This window comes from Neolamprologus multifasciatus, chromosome 6 (genome assembly GCF_963576455.1).
Source record: "Neolamprologus multifasciatus chromosome 6, fNeoMul1.2, whole genome shotgun sequence".
Classification (NCBI taxonomy): Eukaryota; Metazoa; Chordata; class Actinopteri; order Cichliformes; family Cichlidae; genus Neolamprologus; species Neolamprologus multifasciatus.
Window position 1 is genome coordinate 19,715,539 of NC_140444.1, and position 22,814 is coordinate 19,738,352.

A 22,814-nucleotide genomic window follows, 5' to 3' on the forward strand; every position below is an offset into this window, starting at 1 on the left:
AGCTGAGAAGTGTGAGGTAAATATTGTGTTTAATAAACAAACATCAGTCAGGGAACTGACATTAGTCTGGGGATGGAGACGGGGAAATATAAAGCACAATGCACATGTGTAGTGGTGGAGGGGGGGACATATTTATCTGTTACACAAGGTGCCCCCCGTACAGTAGGAGCAGGAAGTTCTATATAACATACAGATCAGGATCCAAGTCTACGGTACAAAAACTTAGCAGCAACATGTTAACATCGGAGACCAAGGGGCTAACAAAGTAGTTTCATTTAGAAAAAAGTCACAGTATTCTTTAAGCATAAATTTGTTAAAAAGGTAAAAACAGTCCTAAGCATCCTCTAGGGTCAATGCTACTCACAAGATCTGTGTGTGAAATACATAGGTAGGGAAATTATCTATACATTTATACTCTAATATAAAGACCTTCTGGTAATGGCACAGTACAAACTCCCAGGAAACGCGACAAAAATATACAATGTCTTCACGTCACATTTGCAGATTAAAATGTAACTAAAGGTCTCTGGCAAGCACAATAGTTTCAGTGATCCAAAAAAAAGAGAAAAAAACAACTTCTCTTCAACCAAAATAAAGGACACCATTTTGTTAGTTCAGCTATCTTGACAGATTATGTCTTTTTAATACAAAAATAAGGACAAATACTGTATAAATTAATATATATTAAAAGAATCAGATTGATACATGGGGAATCTACTGAATAAGTACAGGTATTTATGATACAATAAATACTTGTCATTCATGACTGGGGGCAGAATAAATGGACTGAAGTGTGTTTATCCTGGCAGGTAAGAGGTTTACCTCTATAGGTGAGAGTATTTATGTGTGTTTGTGTTTGTGTGTGTTGTTCAGTAGCTGTAGAAAATAGCACATGATTGAGCACAGCTGTGTGTAGGATCATGCACACAGTCTCAGAGGGTTCAGGAGGTCTGTTAAAAGGGAGACTGCAGACTGCAGTGGTGATTTCTTGTGAAGGTTGTCACTGCTCGCCCTCTCCCAGTGCCTTAACGCAGCTCCTCCTAGTGGTGAGTCTGTGGTACTAAGGTTACTCCTAAAAACACACAACTGGGGGACAGGAAGCAGGAAGTCTGTGGTCAGGAAGTGGTCAGCTGTCAGTGACACGTCAGTCCTCCAGGGAAGAGACAAGTGTGGCACACCATTAGAGTCATCATGACCAACAAAAAGAAGTAGATAAAAGGAAAAAGTCAACTTCTGTGTGTGTGTGTGTTTTTTTTGTCTTTTTCGCCACTTCATAATAAAAAATAAGTCTGTTTTCGTACTTTACAATACAATTCGACATCCCCACCGAGGAAGCATCAATCATCAGTCCAGCACTGACAAGAAAAGAAACTTTTTTTTGTTTTTTTTTCAAGGGTTTAAAAAAAGGTGGTGGGGGGTACTGTGCATGGTTTCCTCACGGAGAATTGGGATCTTGGACAACAGGGGGTGGGGGATCAAGTAAGGCGAGCAGGAACACAGAACATGTCTGGAGAACAGAAAAATCTGCTGAGGGTGTCGTCTCTGTTTTTTCTTTCTTTTTTTTTTATGAAGAACACTTTGTACAGCCGCACTTGACAACTTTCTCCACTTCCTGGACAAAAGAAGACCCGTCAGTGCACTGGAACGTGTATTTCCTGCGTTTGCTGCGAAGGGGGGTGCAGCAGGTGCCCTGTCCTTCTGCTCCCCCCGGGCAGCTGCCTCGACACTCTAAACGGGAGACCTTCTCCTGGGTTTGGCACGCCGCGTAGCCTTGCTGTCTCTGGTAGACATCTCGGACCCGTTCCCCTCGGCAGGCCACCTCTGCGGACACAAGGAACAGAAAGAATATTTGCAAGGTGTTCAAAGTTTTTACTGAGAGCGCCACCAATTCTGCACATCATGGGAAAAGGTTGTCCGGCTTTGGCAACAAAGTAAGAAATATACTAGGAATGATATGACTACTGTTTGGATTTAGTTTTTTTTAAAAGAGTGTTGTGGGAATGAAATGTTCAAACAGGAGTGCTCTATTGTGTTGAAATGACAGGCAATCTTAATGGTAAAAACAGCAACACAACAAGTCAGTACACCAATGACACAAAGAGGACAGCAAGAAGAGGAAAAATGGCACTAACATGAAGAATAAAGAAAAACCCTTTCTAGAAATAAACTGTTGAGTGAACTGTTCATAAAACCTTCGGGTTTAATTTGGTTCAATGGCATTAGTTTAGTAGAAGTCGATGTCTGCTGTTGGTTCAACTAAATTCAGATGTAAAAGAAAGTTTTTTCTAGAAGCCTTTTTAACAACTCGACAGGTGAAAACTTGATTTTTGTCAATCAAACACTTTATTTGTTTCATATTTAGGAATTTGGTAGTAACATTGAAGTGATACTACTATACTACTACAAAGACTCGTAGTATGTGGTATGAAAGACTTTCTGTATCTGGTTTTGTGTCAGTGGAGCTGAGTCAGTCTGTCCTTCACTGCCATCCAGTAAGCAGCGGCTGGGGCCGGAGCTCGTCAGGATTATCCATGATGGACAGTGACCTCATCTCCACCACAGCTTCAAGTCAAGTTTCCTAATTAGTTTATTCAGTCTGTTCGTGTCACCAGCTCTGATGTTGCTCTGCCAACAGACCGCAGCAAAGTACAAATGGCCCATCAATTTGTTGCACACACTGAATATCTCAGCCTGAAAAACTGGCCTGCCATGTGTGTATTTTATTTGAAATTACAACGCAATTATTTACAAATATTTAAAAGTAGGAACACTACAATAACGGGGTGAAAGGAAATGAAGAAATAATGAAGAAATAATTATACCTTAAGTAATGTGTATGTACTTTTACACATGCTATATATGTATAGTTTTGTTTTGTATAGTATAGTCCTGAAAAAATATGACTTGTTAGACTCTTGTTCTAATGTATCTACCTTAATGTTTTGTAGGTAAACAGAATTACAGTGTAATTCCCCTGTGGAGCTCCTGTGCTGCTCATCAACACAGCAGACAGCTCTCCTCAGTCTTGCATCTGTCAGGTAGTCAGTAATCCATTAGATGGTGGATGTGTTTACTGACACGTTCTGTAGCTTCTCTACAGCAGCAGCGGTTGGATCGTGTTAAATGCACTTGAGAAATCAAAGAGGATGATCCTCATTGTGCAGCCATTACTATCTAGATGGGAAGAAGCTCTCTGCAGCATGTAAATGATTGTATCATCATCTCCCAGACTTGGTCTATTTACAAACTGCAGAGATTCAACACTAGCATCTTAGGCACATTCAACACATGTGATGTGAGGGCAACTGGTCAAGAGCTGTTAAGCTGAATCTTACGCTGTTTATAAATCTGTGAAATGAGTTGACAAAAGTAGTATCCAGCTCAGAAAAGGAAATGCCCTTGATACACAGACAGACTTGGTCCTTTCTCATTTACCAGTCCTGGGATATAATTACACTAATATAAAGCCATGTTACCTTTGCAAAAATGTATTCCTTTAATGCTAAAATTAGTATTAAAAAAAAAAGGTTTTATTATTCTGCAGTTTGCGGAGCTCCATTACAGTGGGGAAAAAAAGTGGGAAAAGAAAATAAAAGGCTGGAACTTTTCATGCTATATGTTGCACGAGGTGACAGCAAGTATACTGATGAGAAGTTTGCTGGGCTGCATGCAGGAGGGAAAATCAGTAAAGAAAAGCTGATGTTAACATGCGATCAGGTGGTCTCACCTGAGTAACCCCTCGTGTGGGATTAAGAGGAGGCTCAGGAGATGCTGAGTTGAAAAAGCGACAGGTTAGAAGCGTCAGTGCAGAGAGATTAAACACTTTGAGACACACGCTGCTGAGACACTTTAAAGAGAGTTAGCAAGTAACAGAGAAGCTCAGACTTTGTTAAAAGAAGCCCACTGGAGTATTAGATTGTTATTTTTAGAAGAATTAAGGTAGTGTAACGAACAGGCATCCGTGTTTCGCTTACCTCTGTCACACGCCTCTCCTGTATATCCGCTGTTACACTCGCAGTACGCCTTGCCCAGGCCTGACACTCTACATTTGCCATGTTTGCAGCGAGACAGGCTGCAGGGGTTAGCTGCATCCTGGTCCTGCTCATCACAGAGGACACCAGCAAAGCCAGGCTGGCAGCGGCAGGAGTAGGAATAGGAGTTGATTGGGATGCAGGTACCATGGATACACCTGTAGGGTGGAAGAGGGAAATACAGAAAGTAAAGAACTGGACAGACAAATCGTGGTCTCTCTTTGAGAGCCATTGCACTAGCTGTGGTTTTAGACGAAGCGCAGAAACACTCACTTGTTGCCATCACAGGGGTTGCTAACTTGCTGGTCACACAAAGTTCCCGTCCAGCCTGCGTGGCATGTACAAGTGAAACCGCGGTGTCCAGTTGGGTGGCAGTCACCTTGGATGCAGGCCCCTCTCTGGCACGGCTGACAGCCCGGCTCCACTCCATTGCCCAACCACTTTCTGGTGGTACTCTGGGTGGTTCCAGATCCTGGGAGCCCCGCTTCAAGCCCAGCTCCTAGATCCTGGAGCTTCCCGTTGATGTAGAGGTTACGGAGGCAGCCATGGAAGCTCGTGCCGTTACGGCCACCCGAGCTGTGCTGTAGAGCCGACAGACCGCCAGAAGCCGAGGCTCGCTCTGGCATCCCTGCATGAAGACAGAAGTATCTCAGCACCCCATTTAAGATGATTAAAGATCATCTTAATTATATTTTTGTGTGTATGGAAATAAAATCAGGCCCAAACTCAACGTGAAGGCTTTTTATGACTTGATGCTTCACACCTAGCCTCTGGCCACCTGTACATAATGTTTAAATCTAAGTATTTATACTATAATTTGTATTAAGTACAATTTGTATAAGTATTACGATATCTATCTGTTCTACAACACTTACACAGACACAGCCATTAAGAATATACATAGCGCTGAGTCCTTACCTCCCACATAAAGTGGAGAATCTATATTGAGTGTGGACTGCTTGTTGAGGGAGTTGATGGATTTGGGTGGCCCGCCATCGATGGACAGAGACAGAGTCTGATCTGATGCTACTAACTCCACGGCATGGAAATTACCATCATTCACTGTCTCCACACTGAGAGCGAGAGAGAAAGACACGAGGGAGAAATTCACTTCAGACATCTGTATCATCCATCATGTGAACGTGGAGCCAGGGAACGGGCTTTCTGTATACCTGTATATAGCAGAAGGAGGATAGGATCCAGCGTCGTAGCTGACCCTGAGGCGTCCCCTGTACAGCTCCATGGCAATGTGATCATTATCCCCTTTATACAACAACACGCCACTGTCCTCATCGGTAGCAATCTGAAAACACAGCAGGATCTCCATGTTAGTGGCCTAAAGTGCACTTAGTTCTTTTCACCTGCTGTAAGAATTGTCAACAAAAAACAAGTAAGTCATTTTCAGGTATATGTACTTTAGTTGTGTATTTATTTTTATGAAAACTTTTCACTTTTACTTCCTATATGTGTACACAAATATCTCTGCTTTTACTCCTTACATTTTCAAAACAAACTTTAGGTTTCAGATATTTAAGGGGAGTTATTATTTCAAGTCACTGCACAGAATATCTATAGATCTTTTATAACTCCGTACTCTGGGGTTAAAGCAGGCCAAGACATCCAAGTTTGTGCAGATGTCTGTAAGATGTGGTCGGAGTACATAGGCATCTAGTGAGCATAAAGGAAATAATGTTTTTAAGATTCACAGCTGAGCTCAACAAACATCAGCAAACAAACTGTTTGTGTGCAGTTTGTCACACAGTGTGTTGCTAGCTAAAGGTTCAGCTGCTGTATTTCCTGGATAGAGAAAAGAATGAAAGTTAACTTCACTCTGAGATGGAGAAAGATTGAAGACAGACATTATTTTTTAAATGAAGGACTGGAAAGTTAAAGATTTACTTATATTTATATTCAGTTCGGCTCAGCTAATCGCAGCCTGAACACAAAGAAAGTCTAGTTATGCTCAAAATAAAAATGATTTCTAAGTGATTATTTCCCCCACAGCCTAACCTGCTAAATCTCACTTTAACCTGAGAATATACTCTTTCTGTTTACTTGTGGAGGCAGAATCATCTGCAATACAGACAAAGCAAATTCTACATCACAGCCGTTCAAATTAAAAACAATATCATTAGAGTTTAAATTGAAATAAACTTTGCCTTCCTCTCACTTCACTCTCACTTGGGTAAAGTGAGAAAAAGTTTCAATTTTTAAACACAAGTATCTGCATCTTCAACTTAAACGAAGCATGTGTGTACTTCTGTGACCCCTACTTATACCTGCCTACTTAAACCTGAAATTAAATCAGCATCACAAACTTGTTGTGAGAGTTCCTGTTAATACGTGCATTCACATGATTTCACCTACTTTAACTCTGTTTTGTTTGGTTTCTCTAGAAGAGAAATCGAAAGGCAAACCTGATGGTCGGTGTTGCTGCTGTGATCTAAATGTATGCTAATACATGAGGAACACAAACTGGAGATGAATCTTTACAAACCCCTGAAGGAAATCTGACTCTTTAGCAGCTAAGTGCTCCACTACGTTCACCAGCCAGTCACTAACTGTGTCTGCATGCCAATGAGAGTTTAATAATAAATATTCCGACACAGTGAAATTATAAAATCTGATGGGAGCACAGATTGTCATGGTCCCTGTGTCTGCCCTGCCGGACCGCAAGGCTACATGTGTTTTTGTTTTTGCTCTCTCTCTCCTTGGCCGCTCCGCCTGGGCGGAGCTCATTGCGGGCTCCCGCCCTTGGCCCACACACCTGTTTGCTATTATGTTGCCATTACGTGTTGCCATTTAAGGCCGGGACACAGACCTTCTCATCGCTGGATGATTGTGCAAGACGCACAAGCAAGACGCTTGTGTGACTTTGTCACACAAGGTGGATTACACGAAGTCACGCTTGTGTGACAAAGTCACACAAGCGTGACTTCGTGTAATCCACCTTTCCTGTGTGACAGTTTTCCCCGGAGTGTGTGTGTGTGTGCGCTGTATAACACATGACCTACCAAAAAACAACAAAAAAAATTCCCTAATGCCATGAGTTTTTTCAATAAATAAATAATTAAGGGATGAAGGAAGAGAGAGGTGCTTTTAGATATTTTCCAGCAATATTTTCTGTTTTTTTGGAATAAAGATCTGGTACTATAACTTTATGAATATGGACTCTCAGGAGTGTAGCTCAAGTTAACACAAAATTACAGATGCTCGAAGTCTCTAAAATATTTGGATGTCTGTAGAAACCAAACTTTCACAGGTAGGGGACTGATTTTTAGTTTACAGCTTTGCATATTCAAGGCATGCAATATTCTTTAAAACAGTGCCAATCAGATGAATGGATTCACAGGTATATAGACACACAGACTCATTTTTCCAGTATGAAGCTGTTATTATTTGTTTATTTAAGAAAACCAGTCATAAGAGCTGTAAGCAAATCTGTGATGGCCAGGTGGGACTTTTCTTTTAAATTTCATGATTTGAGATGAAGCTTGTTTCCACCACTGTGAAAAAGCAGAACTTAATCAAAATCTTGAGCTATTATGTTGAAATGTGACTGAATAACTCAAAATTTCAAGTTATTTTCTCAGAAGTTAGAGTTACTACATTAAAACTTTGAGATATATAAAAGACTTCATTACAAAAAGTGTTTTTTTTGTTTTTAAGAAAATAGTAGATCATTTTAAATATAAATTATTTAAGTGTGTTGTTGTGTGCTGGGTTTTTTTTTTTTTTTTGGCAAAACTGACCGATGACTCGGTTTACTCTAAGGGGTCACAAGCTCAAAAAAAGTTTGGAAACATTTTCATTTCAAAAATTTCAAAATATTTCACCTGAAATGAAGTGAAGCAAAAGTGCAGAGCTGCATTTAATTTAAAGAAGGTCACCTGCAGGCTGATGTTGGTCTGTGGTGAGAGGAGACTGGAGGGCAGCTGCAGGTACGACTCGCGGTTGACAAAGTTGACACTGGCGAGAGTCTCACAGCGCTCGCCCTCGTAGCCGTGGAGACACTGGCAGCGGGGGTCTGATCCCACAATGACGCACTGTGCCCCGTTAAGGCACTCGTGGTTGTCACAGGGGCTGGTGCGAGGAAGGACCATCGGAGGAGAGAACTCACAGAATAACCCACTGAAACGCACATTGTAACACACGTGGAATACCGTAAGAGTCCAGATCATTCCCTTTATTTGTTCCTTTTATAATTATTATCAGTTTGTGGTACGGCTGCTAGAACATACAAGCTTAAAAACATACTTCTTCGGTGCTTTCAGTTACAGTTGGATTTTTCATCATTTCACATGTGAAAGTTAGACAAATCCAGAAAATACCACACTGTACTATTACTCCAGGGACCTTGAGAAAAATAGTATGTTGATCTCAATAACTGACAATACACACCAGGGGGAGCTCCTCATATATCAAAAACTGTTTGCATGTGTGACTTCCACCGTGGTGCGCAGCTCACCTGTACCCTTCTGGACAGATGCAGGTGTATCCATTGACAGCATCGATGCACTGACCGCCATTCTGACACTTATTCTCTTCACAGTCATCATAATCCAGCTCACAGTGCTCGCCGATGTAGCCTGGAATGCACTCACACCTAAAATGAACCCACACACACACACACACACACACACACACACACACACACACACACACACACACACACAGAAATGCTTGTTGTTACTGGACTCGCAGGGATACAGCTGTTCTTTGTGGCTGCCTGTGGTTAGATTTGCTCTAATTGCATGTGGGAGATTTCCTTAACAATAAAAAGAGAACATGTCAATTGCTTCTTGACCCAGACAGTCAACAAATCCTAGAGAACACAAACTAATCAAATTTTTACATGATGTCAAACTGCCTCATGAAGAGCACTTCCAGACGTAATTGCACTGACCACAGCACACACAAGCAAGGGAGCAAGGGAGTAAAAGTACAGATAAAATCTCGCCAGGAAACCTTACTAGGGAGCCAAAATCACATTCCCAACACCTCCCATCCACACATGCAAACACACACAGACACACACCATTTCTCTGCTGGAAAAAATCTGGAACTCAATTATTTCTGTGTGAAAAATCTAAGTCTTCAAATCCTGTGGGAGAGAAACAAGAAGCACTACTTGCATACTCTAATATCTGCATATTAGTTTATATAGGAGTGTGTGTGCGTGCGTGCGTGGGTGTGCGTGTTTCCAGTCTACTCACTTGTATCCCTGAGGAATCAAAATGCACTTTGAGTCGTGCTGACATGGGTTCAGCTCTGGGGCACAGAAGTCCAGTTTCTCTTCACACAGCTCCCCTAGAAACACACACACACACACACACACACACACACACACACACACACACACACACACACACACACACACTCATCACTTTTCAATTCTTTGCACAGCATTAACAATAAAGTGAAATGAAAACATAAAACATCAATATTTCAACTTTGTTGTGGTTTGTTTTTTTCTTTGTGTGTGTGAGTTGGTCTCATGATGGATGACTCTCTTGTGGCCAGAATCAACACAGTGGTCCGATAAATGATTTCAGTGCTGGGAATCTTGATGCTCCAGAGAGTATCCTGATCTTCCTGAAACTCTGAACTCCAAATGAATCACTGATGAGGGAATAAACCAGTTTCCTTGACTCCTGAATTCCACGCTGGGAATAATTACACAACCCTCTAGGGATTAACAAGTATAAGCGTGAAGCAGCAGGAGATGTTTGTGCTTTTAAGCCCTTCATTTAGACAGTAATTTCTTTCGCTCACGGACTTAAAAGTAGTCAGACTTGCTTAATGCATATAAAATGTTGTTTTTAATAATTCACATTTCAGTAATAATAGTTATTCATCTGATACATGTTTTTGGTGCAACCACTCAGTTTACCTACTGAAATATGTAAATTTAGCTCCTCTCAATTTAAGGCCAGCCTCCTTTTAAGCCTGCTGATTGGCTGACCATCCCAAACAGCAGGTGGGTGGGGATTCTGCACTCAAAGACAGAGTTGTCTGACTGAGATGATCATGTTAGGATTTTCTCTTCCGTTTCTCAAACAGTTCGGTATGACAGAAAAGCATAATGGCTTTAAAAGAAAAGCTGTCATTAAGAGAGCTGTTAAAAGACTGTGAGTACTTGCTTGTTTACGTTGATGGCTTCTTATTTCCATGTGAGTTTTTGTCACAATATCATGATCTCAATCTGATAAATATTGGTCTACTCCCCCACATGACTTTTTTAGGATGTGAAATGAGCTCCAGAGAAGCCTCAAAGGTGCTGTCATATGTGTAGAACTGAGCCTTGTAGAGCCAAACATTACTCAGTGGCTAAATACTCACCACGTTTTATTTCAGGCAATTTAAACATTTAGAGCTGTATAAACTGTTTGTTTTTTGTTCACATTAAGAAAGCTGCAAAGGAAATAATAGAGCAGATGGTGCAGTGGCAGTATAACATAGTTTTATGTGTTAAAATATCTTTTTCATACACCAGAGGACCAGTTTGTTTAATTTTTAGAAATCATTACACTGTGGTTGAAATGCATGCAAACCCTAAGCCTGAAAGGAAGTTTTTAGTTCCTTAAAAAGGAACTTTGGGTGGTTAATGTACAGTACAATACTGTGCAAAAGTCTCGAGTCACCCATCATTTCTTCACATTTTGCTTCCAGCAGCCAGAGTTTCTGAAGCCAGAAGTAATTTTTGTTTTTAAAGTGTTTTTAATTCTCCGGGCTTTCTAAAATCATCCTTTGGACGCTGTCCACTTTTTCACTTGTTTTCATTCAGAAATGTTTTTGTTTTTCGGTTTATTATACAATTTATACTGACCTCTGGATTATTCAAGCATAAAAAAGCACCTAACTCAAGTTACCTATGTGTGTTCTATCACACATAGGTAACATGTGAACCAATTTTAAACTTTATAGTTAGGCATTTGTTACTAACAGACAGTCACAAAACACACTGACATTATAGTCTACGAAAAATGCCAAAGACGACACAGTCTGACAGGCATGAAAAGGTGTAGGTCCACCAACAAAAGCAAACCCAAATTTGAAATTTTTGGTTAAAATCTTTGTCAGTAGGTACAGAGGAGATCAGGAAAGAGGTACAACAGTCTGTATTCTAAGTTATGTTGGTGCCTGTTTTAATAAATCTCTGCACCTTTCTCTTGTTTTATATAAATATAAAGAAATGAGTGGTAGCCCAGGACTTTTAATACCACTTTAGATATTTACGTTTCAGAAAGCAAACTGGCTTATTGTCCCAGACTTTCATTCCTAGGTGTAGAACATTAAAATGACCTTTATTAAAAAGATAAGATGTAACTCAGTATGTTTTTGTTATGGTCCAAAAAAGACTCTTAATATAACTCCTTCAATACCAAAAGCCTCCATTGTTCAACCAAATAGCTTTAAATCATTAAACACGCACATTTGAGTCTATTTCAGTCTATCGTACAATCAAACAAATACTCACAGGACCCCCAAATGTTCCGCTGAAAATAGTCGGCACCAAATGCACCATTTAAGTAAATCTGGATAATAAGTACAATGTGTGACTGTTTAGAAAATTAGCCTTCTTTTAAAACTGAAAATATACAGTGGGGCAAAAAAGTATTTAGTCAGCCACCGATTGTGCAAGTTCTCCCACTTAAAATGATGACAGAGGTCAGTAATTTGCACCAGAGGTACACTTCAACTGTGAGAGACAGAATGTGAAAAAAAAATCCATGAATTCACATGGTAGGATTTGTAAAGAATTTATTCGTAAATCAGGGTGGAAAAAAAGTATTTGGTCAATAACAAAAATACAACTCAATACTTTGTAACATAACCTTTGTTGGCAATAACAGAGGTCAAACGTTTACTATAGGTCTTTACCAGGTTTGCACACACAGTAGCTGGTATTTTGGCCCATTCCTCCATGCAGATCTTCTCAAGAGCAGTGATGTTTTGGGGCTGTCGCTGAGCAACACGGACTTTCAACTCCCGCCACAGATTTTCTATGGGGTTGAGGTCTGGAGACTGGCTAGGCCACTCCAGGACTTTCAAATGCTTCTTACGGAGCCACTCCTTTGTTGCCCGGGCGGTGTGTTTTGGATCATTGTCATGTTGGAAGACCCAGCCTCGTTTCATCTTCAAAGTTCTCACTGATGGAAGGAGGTTTTGGCTCAAAATCTCACGATACTTGGCCCCATTCATTCTGTCCTTAACACGGATCAGTCGTCCTGTCCCCTTGGCAGAAAAACAGCCCCATAGCATGATGTTTCCACCCCCATGCTTCACAGTAGGTATGGTGTTCTTGGGATGCAACTCAGTATTCTTCTTCCTCCAAACACGACGAGTTGAGTTTATACCAAAAAGTTCTACTTTGGTTTCATCTGACCACATGACATTCTCCCAATCCTCTGCTGTATCATCCATGTGCTCTCTGGCAAACTTCAGACGGGCCTGGACATGCACTGGCTTCAGCAGCGGAACACGTCTGGCACTGCGGGATTTGATTCCCTGCCGTTGTAGTGTGTTACTGATGGTGACCTTTGTTACTTTGGTCCCAGCTCTCTGCAGGTCATTCACCAGGTCCTCCCGTGTGGTTCTGGGATCTTTGCTCACCGTTCTCATGATCATTTTGACCCCACGGGATGAGATCTTGCGTGGAGCCCCAGATCGAGGGAGATTATCAGTGGTCTTGTATGTCTTCCATTTTCTGATGATTGCTCCCATAGTTGATTTTTTCACACCAAGCTGCTTGCCTATTGTAGATTCACTCTTCCCAGTCTGGTGCAGGTCTACAATTCTTTTCCTGGTGTCCTTCGAAAGCTCTTTGGTCTTGGCCATGGCAGAGTTTGGAGTCTGACTGGTTGAGGCTGTGGACAGGTGTCTTTTATACAGATGATGAGGTCAAACAGGTGCCATTCATACAGGTAACGAGTGGGGGACAGAAAAGCTTCTTACAGAAGACGTTACAGGTCTGTGAGAGCCAGGGATTTTCCTTGTTTGAGGTGACCAAATACTTATTTTCCACCCTGATTTACGAATAAATTCTTTACAAATCCTACCATGTGAATTCATGGATTTTTTTTTCACATTCTGTCTCTCACAGTTGAAGTGTACCTCTGGTGCAAATTACTGACCTCTGTCATCATTTTAAGTGGGGGAACTTGCACAATCGGAGGCTGACTAAATACTTTTTTGCCCCACTGTATATTTTGATTGTTCTGGAGGAGTGAATGGAATAAATGCAGACTAGATGTTAGTAAGTTTGGGTATTTTAATGGGATTTCTACTTTCAAAAATATAGATTATTGCCAGTTCCTCTAATTTCAGCTCATTCACCTGGAATGGTCATCACATGTATGCATGAAGCAGCAAGCAGTATAACCACAGAAATCTGAGAGTGGTCTTTTTATACATCAAAGACATGCACTGCTAACACAGAGCACGACTGCATACAGTATGTTGAATCTGTAGCATTCCCGTGGATAAAGCACAGGAAATGAGGGAAGTTAGGAAGGAAGGAGAGAGGGACAGAAAGGACAGAGAGAAGAACAGACTAACCTCTCTCCACCTCATTGGTAGCAGCTGCAACCACAAAAAAGATGACAGATGATAGAAAGCAGAGCAAGATGGGAGAAAAGACACAGGACAGCAAAACACAGAAAGACAGAGAGAGAACACCGCCACATAAGTTAGCACTCAGAGATGATTAGCACAGTGCAAATGCAGACAAACAAGTAGCAACAGATCAGTGTTAGTCAGATAAAACATCTGTCTTTTGTGACTTCTCTGTAAGGAAGACTTTTTGTGGGAGATATATTCATTCACTATTTCTGGAATAAAGAGTTTGTTTTCTATTTTCTAGACAGCTTCTATACGTCTACAGTTTGGATAATGTCGATAAAGGAGAGAAAAGAAACTTTCAGTTTGGTAAAAAAATCTAAAGTAAAGGTTTTTTATTGAATCAAGTTGCAGCCATAAAACTCAGGCAACCCTTCCAATGAAAATAGGCCAAAAAACCTTTCTGATTTAAATTTGGCTAATCTTTCCATCCAAGTCACCAAGGTCGCTCCATAATGTAGTGGTCGACACATTTGCTGGGTAGGCAAAAGGTTGCTAGTTCCATTCCAGTCAGAGTGTAAAACTCTTCCAAATCAAACACACCCAGAGCCTTGTGAAAATGGAACAGCTGAAAGGTTGACATGGCGGTGTGGCGGTTACCACATTGCCTCACAACTCTGTGCAGTTAGCATGTTCTCCATGTCTGCCTGGGCTCTCTCCGAGTATTCTGGCTTCTCCCCACAGTCCAAAGACATGGACTGTGGGACGATTGGTGATTCTAGATTGCACATAGATGTGACTGGTTGTCTGTCTTTATGTATTAGCTCTGGACCTGAGTGTCAGCTGGTCCAGGGTGTACCCTGCCTCTTGCCCTCTGACAGCTGGGATAGGCTCCAGCCTTCTCGTGACCCTGAATTGGATAAGTGGCAGAAAATGAATGGGACTCTCTTCTTGTTCTAACCTGAGGACTTGTGTCCCTGCTGTACAGAGTGGATGTCATTGTAGTCTAAGGAGCTCGGAAAGAAAAGAGTCTGGACTTCTTTAAGTCTCCTTGAAGAAGTTTCACCTCTCATCCAAGAAGCTTCTTCAGTTCTAAGAGCAAGTGGTGGAGAGTCCCAGCCCGAGTGGGGGTGTTCCTAAGAGGGTCATAGACCCCCTATTGATCCTCTGCCTAATCACTCAAGCCAAGGTGTGAAAATGGGTGTGGGTCACAATCAGCCAAGGTTTCGGGTGAACTCATTGTGAGACCTTGCCCCAACCTGTTATGTGGCTTGCTGAGAACAAATGACCCAAGATGTGAGTGGATGTTAAGGTGTCTGGTAAGGGATCTCAAAACTGGATTGTCGATGGCAGACAATTGGTATCGTAAGATACCCCCTCTGTTCAAAGATGGATGAAAGGTGAAACGTCTTCAAGAAACTTAAAGAAGTCCAGATGCTTTTCTTTCCAAGCTCCTCAGACGTGTCCTCCAGTACTGGAAGTGTCTGGAGAAACTGTTTTCACAACACCACACTTCAGGTTGTTTATACTTATGAAGTCTCCCCCAGAGGCCTTAAGATATAACAGCAGAACTTCTCCCTGACAGTCACGTTGCACAACCTTCAGATGAAAACTGCTGCTTGGCAGGTGATTGTCCTCAGATTAAAATTTGGGTCAGTTTGACAAAGAAGTTGATGTTGATGCCTGTGCGGGTGCGTGGTCCATTGTGAACACATAAAAGGGGGCAGCGTATTTTAAGCAGCCACTGATTTGCCTCATTTTGCAACTCTTGAAGGCAGGATTTTTAAAATTTAAGCCAGAAATGATTTTCACTCTTTACGGGCTGAGTGGCGTAACATTTTGATTGACTCCCAAGGTGCACTTTGGTAAGAAATTTCAAGTCACTGAGCCACAAAATTCTGTTATTCATGCCTCTAAGCATAATATTGTATGGTACTTTGTTTTCAGATGCTCTAATTTGTTCCTCTGACACACCTCTTCTCTGTGGTAATGGTGGCCTGTCCCTATGGGTACTGCAGTATTATAGTGGCCAACATCATGCAAAAAAAATAAGAACACAACACTGAAGTAACTAAAACTGATGGCTATGACACAAACCTACAGGATCCCTGCATTATCTGGGAGAGTCCTGTATTTCTGTGTTTAAATAAAAAAATAAAATAGGAATACAGAACGGGGAAAACATGCCAGCCTCCAACATCTGCTCCTTCTTTGTTCGTGATTGTTACCTGTGTATTCTGGTGAGCACATGCATGTGTAGTTGTTGATTCCATCAACGCAGGTGGAGTTATTCTCACAGTCATTATCTTCACAGTCGTCAATGTTGATCTCACACGCGTCACCTTCGAAGCCCTCCGGACACACACACCTGAGATCAAACACGGAAAGATGCAAGCGCTCATAAATAGGTGGATAAACACCTGTAGGGTCACATACACGACACTGAGCTCTAACATTAATGTAACTATTGATTCATCCTTATTAGATTAACAACAGACAGGATTTACAGAAGGGGAAATAGATTTTTCATCTATGATAAGATGAAGAGAGCCAATATTTGGTAAATTAGCCCGAAAATTTAAAAAAAAATAATTATTTTAGTAATTTTGTTGAAAAAAATAAAGGTTGCACTGGTGTGCTTAAACTTTCATTTCTTGTTAGCTTGCCAGGACAAAAAACTGTAGAAACGAGTCAGAGATGAATAACTAATGATTCAATGCAAAGTGGTGTATAAAAACCTAGAGAGCTCAAACAGGTGAGTGAAGAAGAAACACTCAGTGCATCATCAGCATCCTAGGCCTATAAGGAAGGATTTGGGGTCACCTGATATAGCCCTAACTATAAGCTTTATCAGAAGGCAAAGTTTTAGGGTTAATCTTAGAAGTAGAGAGGATATCTGTCTCTCGAATCCAAAACTGGGAGCTGGTTCAACTATTTTTAAACACCCTTGAAACTACAAATAAGCCTGCAGCCTGAGAGTGAAGTGCTCTATTGAGGGTATATGGTACTATGAAGTCTTTAGGATAAGATGGGGTCTGAATGTGATGAGAAAGACTTTAAATTTGATTCTAGATTTAACAGGAAGTCAACGAAGAGATGCTAACATGGGAGGAATATGCTGTCATTCTAGTCCCTGTCAGTATTCACGCTGCAGCATTTGATCAACTCTAACCAGAGACACAGAGGCAGCATTAGCACACAGCTGGGAGTTTCATCCCATGATTTTATTCAGAGCAGCCCCTCGTGAGTATATAAATACATTTTACATATAATTTAGGTCCCATTGCACACACTATCAAGCATCTATCATACACTATCATACACAGGCATGTTCGGCTGTTCTCGCCAATACTCTCAGTGGCCTCAAACAGACACCAGGTAGGGATTTTCTGCCCAGTGTGGGGATGATTGTAAGCAGTTGATTATTGCCAATATATTCAGCAACTAATTTTGTGTGGGTGGACAATTTTATTGAGTAATCATTGCAGCTCTAATAGCAAACATTGCGCGAATGTGGGGACCTGTGAATATCAGACATATTTAATATCCCCCCTGTCCCCACCCCATCCCCTCACTGACACACACACAGACATACACAGACACACACACATAAACAAACACACCTACACACACACTATCCATGCATGCTGCGCAAACGGCAGAGTCAGCTCCATCTACATATCCCCAGAAGAGAGTCATTATTCTGTTAACGTGAGCGTGCCTCAACTCTGTAACTACTACTCAGGTTTATTACAATACTCTCTCTATGACACACACATTTACACACACACACACACACACACACACACACACACACACTGAGAGCGCTATATTATGGGTCTAATAAAGAGCCCTTATGCGGCACACACTCGGGTGGATTAATATCTCATTATATAGTCGGCGACAGCTCTTCACGATGAATATTCCACCCCCTGCGCTGGAGAGGGAAAAGAAATCATACACCGATGGAAATACGGACATAAATGGACAAGAAATGGCAGCAGAGGATACGGAGAGAGGGCAAAGAAATGGAGGACGACAAACGGGAGGAGCTGGGGTTTCTTAAATCATCTGCGTACGTTGTTAAGATCTGCTCGGAACGAGCAAGCAAACAGGCATTAGCTTCCCTACAGTTAACAGTAAATAGACTAATGAAGAAAGTTCTCACAGCGGGTCTGTCCACTTTGCTCTGGAGACACAAAAGAACCAGTCCCCTGAGCCATTTGCCTCCCGTAACTTCATCACCACCTCTAATTACTGGTGCAGCATCACTGATGGAGGAATCAGCTGAGAAACCACAGATTACCTGCACGTGTGCTCTCTTGCTATCTGATCGCTGATGTATGGTGTTCTGGATGGTTGGTTTTATGAACAGATGCTTTGCGGTAACACAGTTATTGATGTTTATTTGTATTTTCGCTCAGCTCCATCATCTTCCAAGAATGAAACAGCCATAAGTGTTCTGTTATTCTGAAAAGGAAGTTTTACTTTAGCACCTTGAGCACATGTCCTCTAGCTCTATCCCCCTAATCCTTACAAAACACTACTTAAAATGTATAAAGTTAAGTACCACCGAGTACACCGGGGGCCTGTAGCACATAGAGGACTACAGTTACTGGAGTTAGAATACTATTGTATGAAATGTTCAAAAGAGAGGTCAGAACTGATGCAAGTGAGGCTCTGACATTGCAGTTCCTTTAAAAAATGTTTGATCCATTAATGCGTTTTCTTGGATTTCCCATAATGCAATGCACCCCATCAGGTAAATGCTCACATCTTTCAGATGTAACACGGCAGTGCTTTCTTTTTTGTCCCAGCCAGTTTCATCATCAGAGTCCACTTTAAAAAGCTCTCTCCAGAGCCTCACAGGTGGAGTAGTACCTCCTGATACACAACAGGTGGATATTTGTGTGTGAATTAAGGAAAATGTCTCTTTAACATAACTTGCGGGTAAACTGACGGTCAAGACTAACCAGGTTGGATAAAATATCTCGAACGTCTCTCACCAAAAGTTGCTGCCTTCTCCTTCTTTCAGGTGGCAGGTTCCACCATTCTGGCACGGGTTACTGATACAAGCGTGAATGGGTTCGTCACAGTTTTGGCCCTGTGTGCACAACACAAACACACATATGTTCAGCGCTCTCAAACAACAACAGCTTCTTAAAATTTCCACCTATTGCATCAGTTGACTTTGAAAGTGTTGTCTCTTATCCCTACACTCGTTCACAGATGTATTCATTTGGCTCACGCAGGAATAATCTTTCTACGTGTCTGTATGTGTAAGTTTGTACTCTGCATGAGTTTTGAAAGATAAGAAGTGTTGTCTCATGGGTGTGTCTTTTTTTTTCTACCAGTGAGTAATTATAAAAGATGCTATGAAAGATCAGGTGAATATGATTCCTTTTGCTTTCTATGCTGGGTGTACCTTAAATCCATAAGGGCAGGTGCAGCGGTAGTAGTGCACAGGGTCATTGGCACACGTGCCGTCGTTCTTGCAGGGGTTGGACAGGCAAGGATCACACTTAGCCTGGATATTTATATCCACTGGGCCTATATGGTGCACCAATCCACACAAATAAAACATATACACAGGAGAGATGATTAACAATGCATAAAATTTGGCACATTGGAGAGTAGGAACACTCAGAGTGACTAGATTTACACAGAGGGCTGTACATTATTAGGCAGCTGCAAAAGCTTCAAATGTCAACTTTTTCTGCAGAAGACAAGGATGGTGGTTTTTACCCTGCATTCCATATACACTTACTGGTCATTTTATTAGATACACCTGTTTAATTACTCGTTAAGGCAAATATCTAATCAGCCAATCATGTGCAACTCAATCCAGGGGCATAGACACAGTCAAGATGACCTGCTCGAGTTCAAATCAAGCATCAGAATGGAGAGAAAGGTGATTTAAATGACTTTGAATGTGACATAGAAGTTGTGAATACTTCAGTCTTTCCCAAACAGCCATTTCTATGGTTTACAAAGGATGGAACGAAGAAGAGAAAAGATTCAGTGAGCCGACGTTCTCTGGACAAAGATGCCTTGTTGATGCCTGAGATCAGAGGAGAATGGCCAGACTGCTTCAAGCTGATAGGACGGCAGCAGTAACTCAAATAACCTCTCAAATAGCATCTCTGAATGCAACCTTGAAGAAAATAGACTAGCAGAAGACCACACCAGGAGCCAGGTTTATGGTAGGGTCAGAATTTAGTGTAAATGGATAGATCCATCCTTCCTTGTATCAGTAATCAAGGCTGGTGGTGGAGGATATTTTCTTGGCACACTTTGGTGTTTAAAAGTATCTTTTTAGCACCACAGCCTACCTGAGTACTGTTGATGACCATGCCTATTCCTTTATGGCAACAGTGTATCCATCTTCTGATGGCTGCTTCCAAAGCTCAACTAATCTCAAACTGGTTTCTTGAATTCACGGTCTCCAAATCTCAATCCAGCAGAGCACATCTGAGCAATCTGCAGCAACTGTGTGATGCTATCATGTCAATATGGACCAAAGTCTCAGAGGAATGTTTCCAGCACGTTGCTGAATCTGTGCCACGAAGAAATAAGGCACTTCTGAAGGTAAAAGGGGTCCAACTGTGTACTAGCAAGGTGTATCTAAGAAAGTGTCTGGTTACTTTTACTATGTTGTTTAGTATAATCATGAGGAGGTTTCACTTGCTCATATATTACAAGTATTGCTTGAGAAAGATGACATTTCTTTACAGAACCATATCATGTACAGAAAACACAAGAACACAGTGCTGGTCAGAACATGAGGGTTGAAAGGGAAAGTGGAGCGGTTCTGACTGAACAGAGAGGAAAACTGGGACAGGACTGTCTCAAACTGGAGAATCTGGGATTGAGTAGAAAATACTGTTATAAGATACTTTACCTGGCACCAGAAAACCACAAGGCCCGGGGACTTCTACAGTGCGTCAGTCAGATTAGGTCAAAAATAGATTTCAGTCTTGTGTTCAAAGTTAAGTGATAGAATAAGGTTTCAAGATTAACAGTAGCATTTTTCAAGCATCAAGAATCTCAAGGAAACGTATCGAGTTAGCATATACATGTTAATATTAACATTAACGTTTTTGCCCAGTGAAAACAATATCACAGTAACTGTAATATATACATAGTGCTGTTTTGATTTTGGCAACTTGTGGTCTCCTTTGGGAGTTCTCCTCAAGTGTATGTATGTTTGCTAGCACAAGACCAGACATTGATTTAACCGTATTGTGTCGTTTCTTTGTCTAGCTCCTGGAAAGCATTGTATTGCTGCACTACAATATATCCATTTACCTGTACAAGTGAACTTCTTGGAGGGTGTGGTCAGTAGAAGTTTGTCCGTCATGTCGCCGGGCCCGGCACAGCGAGCAATGCCAGGCTCCTTATACCCGCTCTTCACCCAGTCTGACAGCCACTGCATGTGACAGTCACAGTACAGAGGGTTGGCGCCCAGAGCCCTGCCAGCCAATTGGACAAAAAGTGAGACAGCAGAAGAAATAACTGGGAGCATTTCAATCATGGTGGTAACAGTGTCACTGTTAGATCAACTTATTTCGGTGTTGAATAAAGTAGACCATGAAGCTTTCGGGAGTGGCAGTGTTTGGATTGTCACTCTGATCCACCCTTTACTTGTCACGTCTGGTTTCAAAAACCCAAGCTGGTAACAACCACAACCCTCAGCTACAAAACCAAGGGGCGACATCATGGTGGCTACACCATCATTTTATATAAAGCCTTGGGTTATATTGTATTAGAACTGTCTGTTACAAGCACTCTCCATGGTGCTGATCCTTGTGAGCGCCTCACGTAGACTCACCAGGCATCTGCACCCTGTATGACCACTGTGCTTTTTCTGCAGCCTGCTTAGTTTTATTGATACTGCACTAAAAAATGAGAGCAATACCCAGTGCTCACTTCCTCTGTATGTCTTTCTCTTTTGTTCATTTCAGCCATGAGATCGTTGTCGAGGCAACACTCAAAGAAAACAACAGTAAAATAAAGTAAAGCAGAACAAAACTTCATTGAATTACATCAGCTTGTTTTCTTTTCAACAAAATATTTCTGCTTCATGGACTTCTCGTTAGAATATATAATCATGACTCTCTGATTTTTCTGCTTCTGCTCTGGGCGTCCTGGTCACAGTGGGAGTGGGCTTTTTATGTTTTGCATTTAATTATTTTAGCAGATTTCCCTGAAAATTAATTAACTACCAAGGGGAAAATCCCTGGTAATTTGCCCCAAATTACAACACAGTGCATTGTATTCTTCTTATAACTACTATTTAGATTGCTAATAGTAGAAGTGGTTAGTATGCGGATCTCACCTGACCAGAAAATATGGATTCTGTTATTGATTGTTTCTGAAAGTGTTGTGATCACACAGCCACACAATGTCCATTTAACATACAAAGACAGATACTCGTATAGAAAACACATTTATGCCATTCAGGCCCACCTTTGTGTAAATTTCATACCTGGTTTATTGTGAAAATTGTTAGTAAACCTCTGAGCTGTGACAGCATATAACCACTGATGCTCTGCTACTCAGCTACAAGAAACAATCCTGTGTGATCACTGATGGCATGACCAGTTAGCTGGATAAGGATGTGGCATCTGCATAAACCACTTCTTTGTTATATTTTGTTGTAAATGATAAAGGAAAACATACAAAATTAAAGTGAACGATCTTCCCAATGCTAGAAAGGACCTCCAGTCGACATTCATAGAGGTCACTGAGCAGATGGCCGGGTAACATCCTGTCTGATGACGCGTCACAACTTTAATTATAAGTTTTGTTCTGTTTGTGTTTTTCAGCTCCCTGCAGTTACTGGACAGATATATTCATGTATTTCTTTGATTTGTTATTTTATAGGGGAAAAAAAGGGCAGATTTTTCCAACACACGGCGACACATGACCAGTGATGTTTCTGTGTTTGCGTGTTACTCACAGGTGGGAAAGCGATGACAGGTCTTTGAAGGCTCCTTCTGGTATCAGTGATATGTCATTACCGTGAAGAGACCTAAGAAAACGTGATTGAAACAGGATGAGATACAATAAAAAACGATTGGATGATTACTTCAGCACTAATCTGACTCTCTGGGACATTTCCCAGGATCAGAAAGTTCAGATACTCACAACAAACGGAGAGATTTAAGTCCGTCGAACGCCCTCTCAGGTATGCATCGCAGCCGGTTGTAGCTCAGAATT

At 41.4% G+C, this 22,814-nt stretch overlaps 1 protein-coding gene across 8 annotated transcripts in view; it reads right to left on the reverse strand.

Annotated features, from left to right (window-relative positions):
* Window positions 1-12: 12 nt before the first annotated feature.
* The window catches only part of slit2 (slit homolog 2 (Drosophila)), a 105,294-nt gene continuing 82,492 nt past the window's right edge, over window positions 13-22,814 (reverse strand). For 3 of the 8 annotated variants that reach the window (XM_085162242.1, XM_085162243.1, XM_085162246.1), the window contains 16 exons: window positions 22,743-22,814; window positions 22,555-22,626; window positions 20,901-21,064; window positions 20,494-20,526; window positions 19,018-19,142; window positions 18,599-18,696; window positions 15,821-15,960; window positions 13,593-13,616; window positions 9,248-9,341; window positions 8,500-8,637; window positions 7,922-8,162; window positions 5,204-5,334; window positions 4,950-5,104; window positions 4,305-4,659; window positions 3,975-4,189; window positions 13-1,821 (listed from right to left, as the gene is read on the reverse strand). In XM_085162242.1, coding sequence (XP_085018368.1) covers window positions 1,565-1,821; window positions 3,975-4,189; window positions 4,305-4,659; window positions 4,950-5,104; window positions 5,204-5,334; window positions 7,922-8,162; window positions 8,500-8,637; window positions 9,248-9,341; window positions 13,593-13,616; window positions 15,821-15,960; window positions 18,599-18,696; window positions 19,018-19,142; window positions 20,494-20,526; window positions 20,901-21,064; window positions 22,555-22,626; window positions 22,743-22,814 — 2,314 coding nt within the window. In that variant the 3' untranslated portion in view covers window positions 13-1,564. Of the gene's footprint in view, window positions 1,822-3,727; window positions 3,772-3,974; window positions 4,190-4,304; window positions 4,660-4,949; window positions 5,105-5,203; window positions 5,335-7,921; window positions 8,163-8,499; window positions 8,638-9,247; window positions 9,342-13,592; window positions 13,617-15,820; window positions 15,961-18,598; window positions 18,697-19,017; window positions 19,143-20,493; window positions 20,527-20,900; window positions 21,065-22,554; window positions 22,627-22,742 lie in introns of all 8 variants that reach the window. The other 5 variants (XM_085162248.1, XM_085162249.1, XM_085162250.1 and 2 more) reach the window with 4 other exon arrangements.